Raw genomic sequence first — 20,807 nt, 5'->3', positions numbered from 1 at the left:
TCCCAAATGGAATGGCAGCAGTAATTCATTGTAATGTTCTTTCTCAGCCTCAGAATTTATTGTGTTCTGTAATTTTTCAATTTATTTTCAATTTATTTACTGGAGTGAAGAGTTTTTGTCCGCATTACAATTGTGGCAGAGACAGATTTAACTGAGACAAGAGAAAGGTCTTCTCAGTGGTTATACCTGAACATAAGCAATGATCTAGAACAGCAGTTCCCAACCTTTTCTATACCCTGCACCCCTAGAACACTTCTGGTATATTCTCGCACTCCTTACAAAAGTTCAAAATAACAGCAACAAATTATGCATATACACTATAATTTTGAAAACCCAAGTTTTTGCACCCGCTGGAATATCATCTCGGACCCCCGGTTGGGAACGCCTGATCTAGAAGGTCAGTTACAACTATGTAAAAGATCCACAGTCGGACACAAACCTTGATAAGTGTGTTTGTTCAGAGAGAAGTATGAGGGAAGTGTCTTCCCAAACAACAGGTTACTGTTCACATTACTAGTATGGTCTTAATCTCAGTTCACGTACTATTGCTGATCAGCAGCTGAAATGCCAGGGGTCTTGATGCCACTCTTGGCAAGGATAGAAGGGCCTGTTAATATATGCTGGAGGTTGCTGATTTAAACTTGTTCACTACCACGTCAAGAGGCATTTTTCCTATACGTGACATAGCAAGATGAAGACCAGCTCACAGAGTAGCCCCAAATCTATCCCCACCCCAAATAAAGAATAAATACTTTTCGTGAGATGAGCGGCATTATAAATTTGATAAGTAACGTTAGTTAGAGAATAGCCCATCAGGGGATGGGAAGGTTCTCAATTTTATTATCTTTATTTTTTATTTTTTTTATTTTATGTTGTGTTTATTTCCTGTAAGCCGCCTTGAGTCACCGTGAGCAAGTAGGTAGCAATATAAATTTTCCAAACAAACAAACAAACAAACAAACAAACAAACTCATTTTTGTAAGGACTGGAGAAAAACTTTAATACTCGTTACATAATCTGTACCATATCGCCTCCTCAGTTTAAATCAATCTGAGTCTTTTTTAAAACACACACACACACACACACACACACACACACACACACACACACACAGATGCAGAGAGATATTTATAGGTCCTCAAACATATTGCTGTGGTCATATTTAACTCAATTCTACTGGTCTTCCAGTATAGCCACATACAAAGTCCGTAGTGCCTAAACAGTGTATTCTTTGTTTTCCAAGTTATATTGTATTCCAAACTGCCATCTTTTGCTTCTTTCATACATGCAGATTTTGCTTATTTCCTCTTTAGCAAGGAGGGGGAGGATTCTTTTCTTTCTTTGCAAAATGTTGTCATCCTCCAGAAGTATGTCCAGCTGTTCTCTAGCTTCTCTTATCCATTTACCTATAATTTCCATAACAAAAGACATGCCCCTGATTATGAAGGAATTTGAAGTAATCCTTCTGGCTTCATTGGTTTCTGTTTCTAAAAATCCTGATCTTTCCAAATAGTGTTATTCATTATACTCCCATGGGGGCAATAGCTGAATTCTATGGTAGGGATGGGAGAGTGTTTGCAAATATTCTCCATCAACAAGGAATTAATGATTCTCAGAAATAATACAACCAACTGATTGCAGTGAGACTGTTGCCAGAAAAACTGCTAGCATGTACTTTATGACTGAATATAATCTAGATAATAGGTAGGAAACATTCTAGCAGGAACAAAATGTTGCAGTATGAAATACTGCAGTTTACTGTTTCAGTTGATTATTCTCTGCTCCATTTCCCCTTCCAATCAGGGGAAATGGGTTTCGATCTTCTCCTGCCCACAATCCAAACATTCAGCTAATATTCTACGGTCTCTGCCCTTCTTTTAGGATTGTTTTTTTCCTTAAAAAAGAAAATAAAGCAAAAAAAGAGTATTAAACCAAACAAGGACATATTTCTACAATACTTGCTGATTTTCAAGTCTGCCTCTCTTTTATGCGGCTGAGTAGTGCCATTTTGGCATCAGGAGCATTGACATTCATTGTATAAATGCTGCCAATGGAAAGGGGGATTTCTATATGGACAGAAAGTGTACTTGGAAGCATATAGATATTATAGCAGTGCCTGTTCATTTAGCCAGATCAAGTTATTTGTTAAAACCTGAATGCAATAAGTTGTATTAAGAAATTCCTGCCTTTAGAATATTTGATTTACATATATTTACCCATAGAATAGATAATCCTATCAAATGTTAAATAAGCTTAAAATATTTTACCAGCTGCTTCTGTGTCTGAAGAAATTTAAAGGGGTGTGGGGCGGTGTGTGTGTGTGGAACGATGGCACTTAAAAATAATTGCCCGGTAAATATAGCAAAGAATTCAAAAACAACAACAGCGGCATTTAAAGTCAAGGAAGATTGAAATACATATGCAGTGCTATTTCACTGGTGTTTTGTCAGTACTGAATCTTTCTCTTTAGTCCTTGAAATCACTTTTCATCAGAAGAATGGCCTGTACAGCATTACAGCTCATTGCATGTTTGGTGGATGAATTGAAAGAAGAGTTTGTGAATAGCCTTTTACATTAAATATGAGTGATTGAAGTAAAGCAACATCAACTTTAACATGCTTGGCCATTTTATTTACAGTTTTACTCTTTGTGTTTATATGTGTGTAGTTATCTTTATTCCTTAGAGCACTTTTGCTCTTGTGGTCAAGAACTAAATACTCTGTATAGGAATAAACATTGCTTTCCCAATATTTCCGAATCATTTTTAATATAGGTTAGTAGTATAAGTACATACAAACTTTTAATGGATCTTATCAGTAGTTTTGATCAGTGACGTCATCAAAGTAAACAAAGCCACGTGCTGATTACGTCACCAGGCCATGCCCATAAATGGAAGTGACGTTTGCACCCCTCCTCCCCAGAAGTGACGTGCATAATCCCCACCCCACCCCTCATGGTACAGGACTCACAAGGCCATAACCCTAGCCGGATATGACGTGTCTGCCCAACCCCATCAAAATAAGCATGGGTAACCCTAGCAGATAAGGTGTGATATAAGGTGATAGCCCTATTTCCAGATGGTGCTTGCCAAACCTAATCCCATCAACAAACATGTGGCGGTCAAGCTTCTGTGTACTTGATTACATTAGCCCTAGACTAATTCCATGGACGTGCAAATCCAAAAGAAACACAGAGACCTGTGTTTTTGGGAAACAAAACCCTGCTTTTGGGGGGGGGGTGATAATTAAAAAAAGCTTTTTATTTCTAATCATTCTAGCCTAATGATGCTTTTAATTTTTGTGGAGTTTTAAAAATCAATACCTCAAAAGCTGGGGGTGGGGGGGAAAAAGGATCACCTAAAAGGCTTCCAGGGTTTGCATTTAAACCAGGCAGTTTTAAAAACATTTTCCCTGAATGTAGGGGGAAAAAACCACAGGCCTTTTAAAGCCCACAGCTGGTTTTTTACCTTTGTAAAAATCTAAAGACTTATATTTTGGCATTTGCAACTCCCTCGAATTCATATGTACGCGTAACCGTTCATAGCAGAGATTTAATAAAATTTATTCTAACCTTACAGCAAAACCGAAGCGTTTCTGAATGGCCAGAACAGATTGATGTATTAGGTATGTGTATTGTGGGCATGTCTGGACATGTCTGGACATGTCATTCCCCGTGATTCTGGACAGGCACAAGGCTCAAGGACGTGTCATAGCATGCGTGAGGATGTTGTACAGGCAGGTCTGAACAGCTAGCAAATTAATTCCGGCAGTCTTTTGAAGATGGCAAATATTGATGGTGATTTGTTTGATGTAAATTTGACCCCCAAACCTCCCAAGCGTAGACGTAGAATAAGAAAAGGACCTGACCTACGCGGCGTCGTGGAAGACAACAAATTTATAAAACCTTGTTGTTGCAGATTCTGCAAAACATCAAATGGTAAGTAAATATAAAAATTAAGAAAACAGTATTTTGATTAGTTGAAACAGCTAGACTAATTCTACCTTATTTCCTGTTTTAGAAACGGTGGAATCTCAAAATGCCAGCATGCCTCAGATTCTGAAAGCGTGTATCATTAAAATATTACACCATTGTTTAATGGGGTGCCTACAATCAGATGAAGACCATACGGATGGAACCAGTGAAACAGAGCTTATTAGCAGCTTATGCTTTAGACTTTCTATGCCTCATGTTCTCTGGGTCATCATCAGTATTTCTGACAAAGTGAATAACTTATATTTTACCAGGGATTCCCTTGGGGAGGTCAAGAAATTTATATATCGTATAGCTCTTATGCGTGAACCACTGTCATTAATGTCAAAGATTGAAGCCAAATTGCCATTGTCTCTGAAGAGGATCATATGTCAGAATGTAACAGAAATAGATTACAAGAAACTGTTAACGCTATGAAATTTATAATAAAATGTGCTTTACAAATCACATGAAAGTTGTATTATATTTTTTTCTTGATATGAGGGTGTACTGGTCAAAAGGGGTGAAAAACTCAGCAGAATTAATTACAAGAAACTATTAACACTATGAAGTTTACATTTGCTGGTCTCCTGTTTAAGCCTATCAGGTGCTAGACACAGATGTATAATCTAATCATTTGGCTGGGGGTTACCTGATTGGTGGGCGATGTGATTTTTGAGAAAGCCAGAGTGTACAAAAAGTAGGATTCATACTGAACCCAGACACGTTTGTCAGTTTCTGACATATTCATACCTCTGGACCCCTGTTATCTGCTAAGAAGACCCTCTTTACAGAATGGATGCTACAAATGTAAGTAAATTTATTGCTAATTTTTGAAACATTGTTCCTCTTAGCTATAAAAAATGAGTTTATAATATTCATGGCCTGTTTGTTTTCTTTTACTAGATGGAATTAACTGATTCTGAATGTGTAAGGGGTGCAGATCTAGTAAGTAGTTTTGTTGCTAAAATTTTGAAACACTGCCCTTCTTAGATATAAAAAAGAATGCATTTATAATATTCATGGCCTGTTTGTTTTCTTTTACTAGATGGAATTAACTGATTCCGAATGTGTAAGGGGTGCGGATCTTGTAAGTAGTTTTATTGCTAAAATTTGAAACACTGTCCCTCTTAGATATATAAAAAAAAGTATGTGATTATAATATTCTTGGCATGTTTGTTTTCTTTTACTAGATGGAACTGACTGATTCCGAATGTCTGAGGTTTTATAATGGTATTTGTTTTTCATACCTACATACATTCAGATTCTTACAAAAATTTCTGCAACATTTCTGACCATTGGGTTTTTCTTTTCCTTCAGAATGGGAAGATGATCAACCATTTGTGGATCTCACTATACCCACAGAGCAGGAAGGACCCCGGAATGGCATGACCCCTCAACCATGCACAAGCCACACAGCACAAGAGTTAGTAGGTATAACATCTAGCATTTTATCCAACTACAAATCCAATCGTATTATTTTATAATCTAAAAAAGGGGTGTGTGTGTTTGTATTACATTATTAGGAATGTAGGTGATAACATTTTGTTTGTTTGATTAACCAGGGCCGCCCTGCAAAAAAGCAAAAATGCATGGAGGCGAACTCCCCGCACCCCCAGCAGACAGTGATAGTAGTGAACCTACGCCTGAATCTCAACAAGAAGAGGAGATAAATCATTCTATGCCCCAGCTACAAAGCACTAACTCTGCAAACTCTCAGAATTCGAACAATGTTTATCTGGATTTGGTGCAAGAGTGGGAGCATCCTATCCGAAATTTCATGGCTGTGGAATACTACCGGCGATATAGATTCGTTAATGTTGACCAAATACAGTCTTTTGTACATGCTATAGATGCTATTCATAATGCTATACAGCATATATTGAATAATGTTGCTAGAGACATAGGTGCAAATGATTTTGTTCAACTCCGGTTGGATGCAGATGGGTTAAATCATCCTCTCTTTTCTCTGAGGAGGAATATGGATGGTTTAAATGCTGATGAATTTCTGACCAGTGTTGAAAATCTGCTTCAAAGTAAAGCAGAGATATTGTGGGGGGGGGGGAGATTTACAATTAGTGGTTACCATTGTGAGGAACAATGAGGGGGGAGGGCTTAGGAAGTTAAGCACTGTGCTGATCACCAAAGTACTGGAGAAAAAAAGACGTCACCTAGTAGATTTCAATGTGGAAGGCGTATTTCTGTGTTTTGCTAGCTGCTTGCTCTGGCTCATTGGCGGGGGTCTTAGTAATGAAGAAATTATTACCAGGGCCAGGGAACTTCACATCAGACTGGGTATTTCCACAGAAAACATGGTTAACTTTTCTCAGATACACCTCTTTGAAAAAGCTTTAGGGGTTACTATAAAGATCTTGTTTTATCTGCAGGACGGATGGAGGTTTTTTGTTACAGGCCTCCCACAGCAAGAAAAAATAGTGTTTATATTGTTACACGACAATCATTACTATGCCATCAAAAATATAAAGGGTTTCCTGGGCGAACGCTATTTCTGTAAATTTTGCCACACACACTATCACCATAAATTCAGTCATGGTTGTCAATATATCTGCAGATCATGTCTCAAGCAAGAATGCAAGCAGGTAGAGAAGGAAAAGATGCGCTGCTTTAGGTGCAAAGTGGTTTGTCATTCTAAGGTATGTTTTGAAACTCACGCACAGCTAGCTACGGAGGGAAAAGTTGACTGTAAGAGTAAAGAATATTGTGAAAAGTGTGGGGTTTACGTCTTTACTCCCCACATGAAATGCAAGGAACCCAAGTGTGGGCAGTGTTCCGAGAAGGTTGAAAGTTTGGAATATCATTTATGTTTTCTAAAAGAGCTGGTCCGGCCACGAATTGGCCAAAGGTACATTATTTATGATTTCGAATGCTGCCAAGAAACTGGCACACATATACCTAATTATGCATGCGCCAGGGATATGTTGAAGGATGATGATGACGAAGATGTTGTGATGTGGGATTGTTACGGTGTTAGATGTCTGGATCAGTTTGTAAAGACATTTATAAATGATAAGTTTAAAGGATGCACTTTTATCGCTCACAATGCCAAAGGTTATGATGGGTACCTAGTACTGAGGCAGTTGATCCGGGAAAAGGTTAGGGTTCAACTTATAAGCCAGGGAGGGAAACTTCTGTGTATCACCCTGCCAGCTTACAAGATCCGTTTTATTGATAGCCTCTCATTTTTGCCCCTTAAATTAAGTAAATTACCCAAAGCTATGGGGTTTCAAGGCTGCAAAGGATATTTCCCCCATTTGTTCAATACAATGGCCAATCAGGACTACGTTGGGCCGCTCCCTGAAGCCAAGTATTATAGTCCTGAAACCATGATGCCCGGTGAGAGAGAAGAATTCCTGAAATGGCACGCTGCTAATAGAGGTACTGTATTTAAACTAAAGAAGGCTCTGGCTTACTATTGCAGGCAGGATGTTGATATACTAAGAGAAGCATGTATTCGATTTAGGGAACAGGTAATGGAAATGACTGAGCGTGAGTTCGTCAAGAGGGGCGGTGGGGATATTGTTGAGGAGATAGTGATTCGTTGCATTGACCCCTTCCAATATATCACACTGGCGTCTGTCTGTATGGCACAGTACCGGTTCATGTATTTGAAAAACAACTCCATTGCTTTGGCTCCTATGGATAATTATCACAAGACCCAGAAAAGGTATTCAGCACCTGCGATACAATGGTTGATGTACATAGAGCACACTGAGAATGTCAATATCCAGCATGCCCTGAAGGGGGGTGAAAAACAAGTAGGCAAATATTTTTTGGATGGTTTTGCTGTCATAAATGACACCCCCACAGCTTTTGAATTTTATGGTTGTTTTTTTCATGGGTGCCCTGTCTGCTACTCTGAAAGAGACTTCAACAACTTACTTGGTTCAACATATGGCACCCTGCACAGCCGTACTAGGATTAAAGAAGAGGACCTCAGGAGCCAGGGTTATGCTGTGCGCTGCATCTGGGAACACGAATGGAGGGCCTTGGTGGAGGCTGACACCTCTTTGAAGCAGTTTCTGGTTGAGAATAAGCTCCCAGTACCTTTGATACCTCGAGATGCCTTTTTTGGTGGTAGAACAAATGCTACATGTCTTTACTACAAACCAAAACCTGGTGAACAAATCTTATATTACGATTTCACCAGTTTGTACCCCTTTGTGAATAAGACCAAGGAGTACCCAATTGGGCATCCACAAATTATTTACCAAGATTTTGGGGACATAAAACAATATTTTGGGTTAGCCAAAGTCAAAGTGTACCCGCCAAGGAATCTCTATTTTCCTGTACTACCCCACAAATCAGGGGGCAAATTAATGTTTAGTTTGTGTGCAACCTGCACAGAAAAACTGCAAACTACCCCCTGTAAACACAGTGATGAGGAAAGAGCTCTGACTGGAACATGGTGTACTGTTGAATTGAATGTAGCTTTAGAAAAAGGTTACAGAATTGTTGAAATCTATGAGATCTGGCATTTTGAAAGTACATCAAAGGGTCTATTTTCAGATTATATTAACGCACATCTCAGACAGAAACAGGAGGCCAGCGGTTACCCTGACTGGTGCAAAACAGAACAGGATAAAGAGCAATATATTCGTGATTATGAAAAGATGGAAGGCGTCCGCTTACGCCGTGAACACATTGAGGTAAATCCTGCAAAAAGGCAGATTGCCAAACTTTTTTTAAACTCGCTGTGGGGCAAGTTTGGTCAGAGCACCAATCACCTGACAACATCTGTGGTGACAAACCCTGAAGAATTATTCAAATACCTTTTTGTGCCCTATTATGATGTTTCCTCCTGTGAGTTTGTGGATAGCGAGACAGCCGTTGTGACGTGGAAAACTGCCAAGAACCATCCCACCAAAGCCTCATGTACTAACGTATTCATTGCCAGCTTTACAACAGCGTATGCACGACTGGAATTATACAGGCTGCTGGATGGGCTGGGCGATAGATGCCTGTATCATGACACCGATTCAGTCATTTTTGTAAGTAGAGAGGGGGCGTGGACTCCACCTTTGGGTGATTATTTAGGACAGCTGACAAGTGAGATTCCTCCAAACACTACGATAACAGAGTTTGTTGCGGCTGGTCCCAAAACGTATGCCTATGCTTTGTCCAACGGTGAAGCGGTGCTAAAGGTGAAGGGAATCACACTGAACTGCGGTAACAGCAAAAAGGTTAATTTTGACAGCTTGAAAGATTTGGTAGATGATTATTGTCTGTCTGGTGCAGAGAGAAAAAAAGAGATCAGGGTAGAACAGTTGGGGATTGTTAGGGTTAAGAAACAGTGGTCCCTTGAAACGCGGGTCCTCCGAAAAACTCTAAAAGTAGTGTATAATAAAAGGTTATTAAAGAGCGAAGATTACTGTACGCTACCTTACGGTTATTAAGGATGGCAGAAAATATTGCACAATTTGTACACCCTTTCTCGTGTATTATAAGCGGTCCGTCCAATTCTGGCAAATCTTTTTTTATCAAACAAATGTTAGAACATGGTGATGTTGTGTTGTCTCAATTGCCTCAAAATATTGTATGGTTTTATAGCTGTTGGCAACCTCTGTACAAAGAACTGCTTAATAAATTCCCTTATATTAAGTTTATTGAGGGGCTTCCGTCTTCTTTTGAAGATGATGATTTATTTCCGCCAAATCAAATTACTCTAGCTGTGATAGATGATCTCATGACATCGGCCAGTGAGAGCGATCAAATAGAGAAGGCATTTACACAGTACGTTCATCACAGAAACCTGAGCATTATTCTCATACTACAAAACCTGTTCTTTCAAGGCAAGAAAATGAGAACAATAGCTCTGAATTCCAAATATTTGGTTTTATTCAGCAACCCCCGTGATCAGATGCAAATTGTCACACTGGCCAGGCAGATGTACCCCACTAACACAAAGTATTTTTTAGAAGTATTCCAAGATGCCACTCACAAACCACACGGGTACCTTTTGGTAGATTTGGCAGCCACCACTCCAGAATCCTACAGGTTGAGAACAGGTCTCTTTCCACCTGATTGGCCTGCTGTTTACACAATGAAAAAGAAGTGTAAAAAGCAGTAGCCCGGCTGCCTTAGCACTAGTTCATTTAAGATGTCAGAGAGGGTACGTAGAAATTGGGGGCTTTTAAAAATCTTAGTAAAGGCCGGACCAAGACAGAGAAAAGCCATCTTATGCAATGCTAATAATGACCTGGTGGGGGCTATAGCAGAAATAGCTTTGAACACCCTAAAAGGAAACCTTCCTCTGAAACCTTCACAATTCCGGTCTCTGAAGAGAAAGAAAGGTGTCATTAAAAAGTTGAGCGATAGAAAGGTCTCACTCAAAAAGAAGAAGCAGGCCATACTTCAGTCGGGTGGTTTTATTGGTCCCTTACTAGGGGCAGCTATTCCGCTGTTGACTAGCCTGTTAGCTGGGTAAACCATGGATCATGCTGAGAAAATGTATCTGGTATCGCGTCATCAGATGGAGCAACTACAGGGCAGGCCCCCTACTATGGAGGCTACAGCCACTAACCGGTTGGATGCTGAGATGCGTTCCATTCTTCAGAGAGCTGATTTGTCTGAGGATGACAAGATTAAGCTCTACAGTTCTGCATTGCAGAGGTATCTAAGACTAACCAGGCAAAATGAGTCTGAAAAGGACAGACTGATTCTCATTTACCCCCCGGAAGAACCTCGGCCACTTCCAACATTACCAGAGCAGCCACCACAGCCATCTCCGCAGGACACAGCGATGGACGAAATCCTAAGCGGTGTGAGCACCCGTTACAGGAAAAATGCGGAACTTTTGCTGAACAAAATGAAACAGCATCAGGACGTCTCAACCTGGGATGATCGCGGTACCTTTTTATACAAAGGGGTCCCTATTCCTGGGACCAATATTTTAGACTTGGTGAAAGGAGCTTCGTAGCACCGAGCCCCTACTGAGAAGCGGAAACCTAAAGGCTGGGATGACTTTATGAATGCTATGGCTGAGGTGAATGTCCCGACCTCTGTGTTGGGGTCTACAGCTGTTAAAGAGCAAGTAGAAAAGTTGAAAGATTCTCTGGTTGTTAAGGATGAAACTGCTACTAGCCCCGACTCTGTTATGACAGCCCCTTTTGGGGCTCAGAAGCCTCTGTTTTCCAGTGCCCCTTCTAGCCCTTGGACATTAAACCCTAGAAGTAGGTTCAGGTTTGGTGACTGGCTCAATTTGTAAAATGAATAAAAACACAGTGAAACAAGTAAAAACGTTTAAGTATTTTTCTTTATTTTACAGTAAGGCAGGCATGTCTGCATGCACTGGTGACGGTTACAGGTTCCAAGCCCCCTTCCCACCTTTATAGTTTTTACAAACAGCTTTACCATTTGATCATTTTTAATATCAACATTGGAGTACATCTTTAAAATGTTTTCATAGTCTACTCCTTTAGTCCGGTTCAGTAGAAAAAATGCACAGTGTTGCCCGCAGGTCACAGCGCTGGGGTGCTGCAGTTGGCGTTGGTGAAATGTGTACTTCTCAGCTTGCTGCTCTAAAAACGTCGCTATGGAGCCAGGAAAGTCAGGGCTATCCGGCGGTCTTCCATAAGAATCAAAAAATTCGCCATATCCGGGAGATGGGAAGTAGAGGGCCAGCCAGTGTTCACCAGGCAGAGTGTGAGGGTGGGTATTTACAATTAATCCAAAAGGTCTTTTGGAGATCTGTCTCTGGGGTAACAGGTTGCAAGGGTAGACACCTAGAAAGGCTTTATTTCCAGAGAACAAGTGGCGGAGTTGCAGTGTGTCCATACTCACATATAATCAAAGAGCACATTCCTTGTGTGACTTATTTCAATAAGGTTTTCGAAGATTGCATAGAGAATCATGTTGACGGTGTTGGGGAGGGGTTGCGCAAATCTAATTTCGGCTCTGAGGTTACCGTTCCTGATCAAAGAATAGTGCTCAGAGCACCCCTGATCAGGACTCAAGTCAAAACAATACAAAGTATACCCTCGGTTAAACTCTTCCCTACTGATTAACAGCGGTCTGTCTTTCATGCCTTTGCCTGTGGCCTGCACCATCTGCATGTACTCTCTCACAAAAAGACCGTGCTCATAATCAGGCTGAAGAGGCTTTGCAGGGATCTGCTCGCCATCACAATGCAAGGCGCAAAAATTGACATTGCAGTGTAGAAAATTGAACGGATTTCTTTCATAATCCCCACTAAAAGATGCATTGTCCACAAACCCAATCACTAATTGTTTAGGTAGCTGGCCCAGAAATAGATTTTCCTGATTACACACAAGGCTACCTGCAGGAATGCTGTAAACCTTCATTCCCACTCGATCAATGGGGTATTTAGCATTGGAGGAGAGCAAAGCTTCTGCATGACCGAGGCGCACTCCCGGGGCTACTTTTACACGCTTTACAAAGAGAGATGCCTCCAAGAGTTGTACTTTGTAATTCTCGTTGCCATCCTTCATCACGCAAAATTCATTTCTGCTTCTTGTGAGTTTGACTTTCACATCGACACCGTTAATTAGCAGTCTGTCTTGAAAAAACAAATCGCTATGCAGAGGCCCTAGCAGGTCCCATTTACGGCTACCGGCCGTCTGTCTTGCTCTCGCTTTGAAACCGGAGTTCCCAGCGGCTGTCACTAGAGTACTCTCCATGAGGTCCGAGTCATCTTTGTAAAAACCGCCAGCTGTAAATTGAGTACCCAGCGCATCACCACCAAAGTTCAGAATCAGTTCAATCATGGCCCGGTAAGAATAGCAATGATGGCTCTGTGTAATGAGCCGATCTCCCAAGGTAACATCCAGCTGATTAAACAGTGATGCTATGGGGTAGTTGGTCAGGGCCACCCTAGCCCCGTCATCAATATCCGTACCGTCAGCCTTTACAATCTTGCAACTCACATACAGCAGGGTGTTGTTTAAATCCGTGTAATGTTCACCATGCCCCGTGATAAAAAATTCCAGGGGAGCATTGGGTGTCAGCGCTGATAAAGGTGGGATCTCGACATAAGTACTGCTTTCAATACTAGTCTGTGTAGGTGCCAGTTGAAAAAGATCCAGTTCTGATTTAACACATTCCTCCGAAGCAGAATGAATAAATGCCATATCGTATTAGAATATGTCTTCCTTGTCACAGGGCTTCCTCTTCTGTGCACGTCTCCTCTTGGTATGGCGGGTCTTTTTCACAAGTCTTCTCTTTTTAAACGGAATAGGCGGGCCCAATGCGTAATTCTTCTTGGTTATGATCATCCCTGATCCATCCTGCCCCCTCTCAACAACACGGGAGACAAGATGACCCGCGACATCTCTGGCAATGTTTTTGGCAGCAGATTTCACATGCGGCTTAATGATTTCTAATCCTCGCCTCAAAAACGGCATTGCTTTTCGAAAAAGCCCACGGAACAGGCCCCCTAAACCTGTCCCGTACATAATGGGGGCTCCTCGAAAACCTGGAAGGCCCCCGCCAGCTTGTGCCCTGTAGTAAGCCACGTAGTCTTGAGGGTTCCCGTGCTCCTTGATTACAACCATCCTTCACTTTTCCGAGGCCTAAAATGAAGCTTGACAATCACCTTCCCGTGATAAAAATGCACATTTTTGTCCTGATCGGTTTTGATTTCTATGGTAATGGTATCGATGTGATGTTTGCTGACCGGTACATAATGCGGGCGGTCATAGGTAATTGTGATGACATCATTGTCTTGCCCTCGCACAGGCACACAGCGCAGTAACGGCACATAGAAGTCGCCCACTATCTGGAGCTCTACAATGTCTGTGTAAACATATAATGTACTGAATCCAGGGAACATCCCTAACAAATGTCCGAGATCTCCGCTAACTAGAATGGTGTGCGGTTCGTCTCCTTTAAGATTAATTTTTCGTCCCACCGAATCATAATGTAGGGTTGTCTTAGGTCCATCCTTGGCGTTTGATATAAGCTTGTTCATATTTTCTAACAGGTGACGGATGCTGTTATAGTACCCGCTTCTCAAAGAAAAATGCCATCTCTTTCTCTCGTTAGCAATTTCAAAATATCCAGGTGAAGTTAATGTGTACCAACTATGCGGATACTGTATCTCTGCTAGCGCTACTTCCCACGCTCCTGGAAGATCCAGCGCTCTCGCTAATTGTATGGTAAAATTAGAATTTTTGTTTTGGGGGAAAATTGCTGCTGATGCATTGCTGGGTAGGGTGATATAAAACTCCTCCATATCAAAGATGTTGTACTTCAGACTCCTTAATCCAACTGTTGAACTTTTCTGGCCACCCCTGCCATTTAACCAGGAATTCTCTTTGTTTACCCCTCCCTCCTTTCCGTAATATTTTTTCAATTCTGTAGACGCGTTCTTGATCACTAGGAATTTTTTGCAGCTCTTCTGGGTAAAAAGACCCTTGTACCGGCTCTTCTGCATAATCCATTAATCTATATACATCCCTTTCTCTCCGCCTAACCCTTTCTTTGACGATAAATATTTCATCTGTAAAGGTTTGCTGATACCCCTTTTCAAACTTCCCCTTTAGCCTGGATATCCTAACGTGATCCCCCACATTAAAGTTTTCTGCCTTTCTGTCCGATTTTAAAATATTCCCATATAGACGCATCCACACATCTTTTTCATTAGAGTGTTTCACCATGTTGGGGGCTGTCCGGATACTGCGATGGTAAGCGCTATTGTAACTCCGCATGAGGGCTGGTAATACATCCACATACCTGTGCGTATTTTTAGCTGTGAAAAATCTCCACAGCTTGTTTTTCAGAGTTCTATTAAACCTCTCTATAACCGCTGCTTTAGTTTCACTATGTGTGACAAAGTGATGTATGCCATAGCGTTCAAAAAGCTTCTTTACAGGCTTGTTTAAAAACTCTTTCCCGGCATCTGACTGCAGCTTTCTGGGCGCCCTTCCTGATTGGAATATACTTTGGAAAGCACCGGCAACCCCTCGTCCAGACTTATCGGTTAAACAGACTGCCCAAGCATATTTGGAAAGTACATCGATTACCGTTAAAATAAATTTTGTGCCGCTGTTTTCAGAGGCAAATCCTGATAAATCCACAAGGTCAGCCTGCCATTGGCAATCTATGCAGGAAACTATTGTAGCGTTCCTGGAGAATTTTATTCTTGCAGGCTTATGCAGGGTATAAGCTTCTTGACCGGAAAGCCATGTCTTGACTTGCCTCAAGGTTAAGTTTTTAAAGCGTTTCCTCCCAGCCTCAAATAGGGGTTTTACTCCACCATAGCTACCTGGACCTTCCGGCGTATAATACAGTTCCTTTAGTACATTTTCACACTTCATTCTGCACCGTTCAAACCTTACAATAAACACACTGCGCTTTAGCACAAACCTTTTATTTGTAATTTAGACGCAATTATCATCACGTTCATTTACAGAATAATATCCTTCATCATTACTATCATTACCAGGGTCATCTGTATCATCAGTATCTTCATTCTCTGTAGGCATTGTACATATACAATTCGATGCGCCACAATCACATTCTATATAGCAGTCATTTGGAGTATCTCTTTTGAGATCAATCTGTAGACAGCATGGACAATCAGACAGAGACGGGGCTAGGTAATATCCGGGGTACCCACCTGTTTAAAAACGCAAAAATAATCCATTAGTAAAACCCTCTTTAACTCTCCTTTTATTATATAATATTAACGGCAGCATGCATAGTAAAAAGACAATTCATTTACCTAGATCGACCTCTGCATCCTCTTCATCACTTGAGACGTTTGTTATTAAGGAGGCGCCGGCATTATAGCTATACCCCGGAACAGAACCTGGAAAATGTATTTAGCCATTAGCAATCACATTGTTAACGGTGGGGTTATTGCGCTTTACACATTTGAACACATAACAGGTTTTTACTTACGCGGTATGGCATCATCTTCACGACACGCCATCTCCCGCACGTTACAACAGGGCAAGCGACATTCAGACAAGGTAGACCAGGAGTAGTCCGGGGTTTCATCACGAACATCACAGCTCATCTTATGGAAATCTTTCCAAAGAGATTGTGTCGCCAACCAAGATGCAGCAGGTTCTACACCCTTTTTATTATTTCCTTCACAAGTTCCCATGACGCTGTTAAAATAGATCTACGCTTTAAAGTTTCCGAGTTGTCTGTGGCCACGCGCATGCTCTATAGCAAGATCTTACAGGTCATGTCCAGACATGCCCACAATACACATACCTAATACATCAATCTGTTCTGGCCATTCAGAAACGCTTCGCTTTTGCTGTAAGGTTAGAATAAATTTTATTAAATCTCTGCTATGAACGGTTACGCGTACATATGAATTCGAGGGAGTTGCAAATGCCAAAATATAAGTCTTTAGATTTTTACAAAGGTAAAAAACCAGCTGTGGGCTTTAAAAGGCCTGTGGTTTTTTCCCCCTACATTCAGGGAAAATGTTTTTAAAATTGCCTGGTTTAAATGCAAACCCTGGAAGCCTTTTAGGTGATCCTTTTTCCCCCCCACCCCCAGCTTTTGAGGTATTGATTTTTAAAACTCCACAAAAATTAAAAGCATCATTAGGCTAGAATGATTAGAAATAAAAAGCTTTTTTTAATTATCACCCCCCCCCCAAAAGCAGGGTTTTGTTTCCCAAAAACACAGGTCTCTGTGTTTCTTTTGGATTTGCACGTCCATGGAATTAGTCTAGGGCTAATGTAATCAAGTACACAGAAGCTTGACCGCCACATGTTTGTTGATGGGATTAGGTTTGGCAAGCACCATCTGGAAATAGGGCTATCACCTTATATCACACCTTATCTGCTAGGGTTACCCATGCTTATTTTGATGGGGTTGGGCAGACACGTCATATCCGGCTAGGGTTATGGCCTTGTGAGTCCTGTACCATGAGGGGTGGGGTGTGGATTATGCACGTCACTTCCGGGGAGGAGGGGTGCGAACGTCACTTCCATTTATGGGCATGGCCTGGTGACGTAATCAGCACGTGGCTTTGTTTACTTTGATGACGTCACTGATCAAAACTACTGATAAGATCCATTAAAAGTTTGTATGTACTTATACTACTTAGGCTTAGTTAGCTTCCTAGAAATGAGAAAGCTTCTATAGATTTCTCTTCCTGCCTCCCCCCATTTAACTCAGGTTTTTCTCTACTAAATATACTAATCAGACAATGTTTTTTTTTAAAAACCCCATTAATTTCATTTCTCAAATCATTTATCTATAGTATGCTTTAAAATGGTCTGGTTTTAACATAGAATTAGAATATAACAAAAACAAACATTTTGTAATCTACATTTTTTTTAAAAAAAACATTTTAAATGCTTTTTTTTTCTTCCAGGAAAAGGATTACCATTGTAAAAAGTTATCTCAAAATACTCTACATGATTTTGGTGTTTGCATATATGCCAAGATAAAAAGTGATTGCTAGATTGCAAGCACAGCTGCTCCTGCCATTTTCCATTTTTCCAAAAAGCTGTTGTGTAATTGCTGCTGTGAACAGTGTGTTCTTGATAAACTGCTAGAGAATTGTAATGAAATAGTTACAACTCCATACATCCCACTCCTGCAAGCATCTTCCCAACTTATCTGGTCATAGACAGAGTTATTATTATTATTATTATTATTATTATTATTATTATTATTATTATTATTATTATTATTATTATTAATTAAATTTTTATACCGCCCTTCTCCCGAAGGACTCAGGGCGGTGAACAGGGCATATCTTAAAACTACAAAAATACAAAAATTAAAAAAGAATTAAATTATTGCCCACAATAAAAACAATAAAAATATATATAAATATTAAAACCCTAAGTGATTCCCCATCAGGCCAGGCCAGCTTGTTCAAATAAATGGGTCTTTAACCCGCGACGGAAGGAGCGGAGATCCGGTGCCATCCGGAGCTCAACCGGCAGCTGGTTCCACAAAGCCGGAGCGCCCACAGAGAAGGCCCTCCCCCTGGGGGCCACCAGCCGACATTCTCTGACTGGAGGCACCCTGAGGAGGCCCTCTCTGTGGGAACGCACGGGGCGGAGGGGAGTTGACGCCGGCAGCAGGTGGTCCCCGAGGTATTCCGGACCCATGCCATGTAAGGACTTAAAAACCATCACTAAGACCTTGAACCTCACCCGGAAGACAACTGGTAACCAATGCAGCTCGCGGAGCAAAGGTGTAACATGAGAGTACCGGGAAACTCCCAAGACAACTCTCGCGGCCGCATTCTGTACCAGTTGGAGCCTCCGAGTGGTCTTCAAGGGAAGCCCCATGTAGAGAGCATTGCAAGATCATTTACATGCATTTATATTTTCAGTGGTGAATCAAAGTAGATGAGGCAGCACATTTCCACTCTTAAATTTAATCTATTATTTTTTAAATCATTCAAAGAGTAAAATAAATAATTACATAAAAGAAAAAAGTGAAAAAGGATATAATAGATGGAAAATAAAATGTCACTAAATAAACAGAGAATGTGCAATTGTCATAACATTTAAAAGTCATTATTTCATTGATCTAACTAATTGAATTAATTGAATGTATCAAACTAAACAAATAAATCACCAAGAAATTTGCACTATTATCTTTCACGTTTGTTCTCTTTTATCTGATGATTAATTCTTCAAATACTCTTGTATGTTGTTCTAAAATGTCTATTTAAAATATGAGATCAAGACAATAAGTATTTTGAATATTTTCAAAAGTGCAAACTTAAAGGAAAGTGATTGCTAGAAAGCTATCATTTCAAACTGTATTCAGTTTATGAATCATTCAATAAAGAGAAGCTACCATATATTTCCAGTATTTTCTGATGAAAAAGACATTGAAGCAAGTCTGCTTGTTCCTGGAACTTCTTGCCACTGGACATGTAACACTCTGTATGTGTTCCTTTTTGTAGGAATGGGGACTAGAGAACATTCCATAGTTCAGAGAAGAAAGAATGCCTGTGAAAAAAAATACTTTAAGAAAAATAAAACTGGGCAACTGAGCAGAGAGGAGAAGAAACACTACAGAGCAGTTATAATCTGACATGCTGTTTTATAGTACCATTAAGAAAGGACAAATTAAAACTGAAACAGCACCATTGTTTGAATAGAGATTCATACCTCATTCAAGAATGTGTATACAGGTGAACTATTAGCCTGACAAAGAGCCCTTCTTAGACTATTCTTTGAATTCATCTTTCTCTGGCACAGCTGCTTTCACCTCTCAAGCAAGAATTACAGCATTTGTAGTCAGAATTCATACCTGATGAGTAACCCATCCAATCTTGACCCATTCTATCAACCTGCCATTTTTAACATCCATTCAGAACCAATAATGAGTACCTATGAAAGGCTGGGAATTTGTGTTCAGATCAATGGTGGGCTGATTAATTACCTAAGATGCTATTCAGATAACAGGGTTGAGAGCATAGGAAAAGAAAGAGCTTTCAGAAAAGCTCAGTGCGGTAAACCAAATCAGCTCCAAATGTGTTTTAAGAAGTGCAGAAACAGCCCAAGAATGGCTGCATCAAAGAAAAGAGACAGCGAAAAGCTAGTCTCACAATCAACAAAATAGGCAGAAGGGAGAAAAGAAATTGCTGAAGCCTATTAAAAATCAGGGAGCCTATTAAAGCAGGATAAAAAGGGACAAGTTAAACAAATCAAGAGACACGGAGTGGCATTTATAAAAGATGTCTTTTAACAGAACAGAAATATTATTTTATGTTCCAACAAAATTCAGAAGAGAACTCTACCCATGATAGAGTTGTCTTCTTGTTTGGGTCTGCTTCCCACATGTCTGCTTAAGGTTCACCCCTTCTTTATTGGAAGTAAGGGGGGGGGAGAAACGAAGGGAATGTACAAATAGGATTATAAATGGAATGCTTTTATATGTGGAATATGTACAGTATCACCTAAATATTCAAAAGTCAATGGGAAGGGCTTGAACTCAATAATTACAGGTAATCTCTTGGAGATTAGATCCATTCCATACCGACTTTTCTTCATTTGCTCCATTTGTTGTTTTTCTTGGCAGTAAATTACTGAAAAGATCCATGGAATAACACACTGTAATCTCCTCATACGGTTATAAAAATCAGTTTCAAATATATAAACACCAGATTGGCATGTGTAAATGAACTTTGCATTATGTACAGGTGAACATTTTTTTCCTTTTAAATTTTGGCACACTGACTCACCCTTTTAATGCATCCTCTATGCCAGGGGTGTCAAACTCAATTTCATTGAGGGCCGCAGCAGCATTGCGGTTGCCCTCAGGGGGCCGGGTGGGTATGGCCAGGGTGAGCGTGGCCTACTGGGTGGGCATGGCTAGAGTGCATATGGCCTACTGGGTGGGCATGGCCAGCTCTACATCGTTCGCATCAAGGGTGCCTATATGGGGCCCTGGGCAGGAGTGGGACAGATCTGAGGGTCTTTGGCAGGAGGAGGGTCTCTGGGCCAGGGCCAAGGCAGTGGGGGCCGTTCCCTCACTGTTTCCAGGATGGCTTCACAGGCCACATGAAACCACTTTGCGGGCCAGATCCGGCCCCCGGGCCTTGTGTTTGACATGTCTGCTCTATGCAAAAAAATCCTTGAGGTGCCCTGAAACTATGTTTCCTTGGGGTTCTGGAAAACAGTTGGTTTTGGAAACCTCTTCTAAGATGTATGTGGTTTTCAACTAATCACATTCTCAAAGATGGACCTGGTATTTTTTTCTCATCCTGCCACTAAAACATTCATTATGATGTAGAGCTTTCCTGGAAATGTTACCTTCTTCAACAAAAAACAATGTTAGGTGAAATGTAGATAATGACATTGTCATGAGTTTCAATTCTTTTGGATAACTAAGCTTTCAACTGATATTTCCAATTGAAA

At 40.7% G+C, this 20,807-nt stretch overlaps 1 protein-coding gene across 1 annotated transcript; it reads right to left on the bottom strand.

Moving 5' to 3' along the window:
* Window positions 1-15,326: 15,326 nt before the first annotated feature.
* Window positions 15,327-16,516, bottom strand: LOC310637624 (uncharacterized protein; the record flags this gene model as incomplete). Its single annotated transcript, XM_083358126.1, has 4 exons — window positions 16,171-16,516; window positions 15,850-16,061; window positions 15,671-15,757; window positions 15,327-15,565 (listed from the first exon to the last, which is right to left on the bottom strand). The coding sequence occupies exons 2-4, from the start codon at window positions 16,055-16,057 to the stop codon at window positions 15,327-15,329; spliced, it is 534 nt and encodes a 177-aa protein (XP_083214252.1). The 5' UTR covers window positions 16,058-16,061; window positions 16,171-16,516.
* Between the last annotated feature and the right edge of the window lie 4,291 nt (window positions 16,517-20,807).

The sequence above is a fragment of the Vipera ursinii genome (assembly GCF_947247035.1).
Source record: "Vipera ursinii genome assembly, chromosome: 3".
NCBI lineage: Eukaryota > Metazoa > Chordata > Lepidosauria > Squamata > Viperidae > Vipera > Vipera ursinii.
The sequence above is the reverse complement of the archived record's forward strand: the minus strand, read 5'-3'. Positions and strand labels throughout refer to the sequence as shown.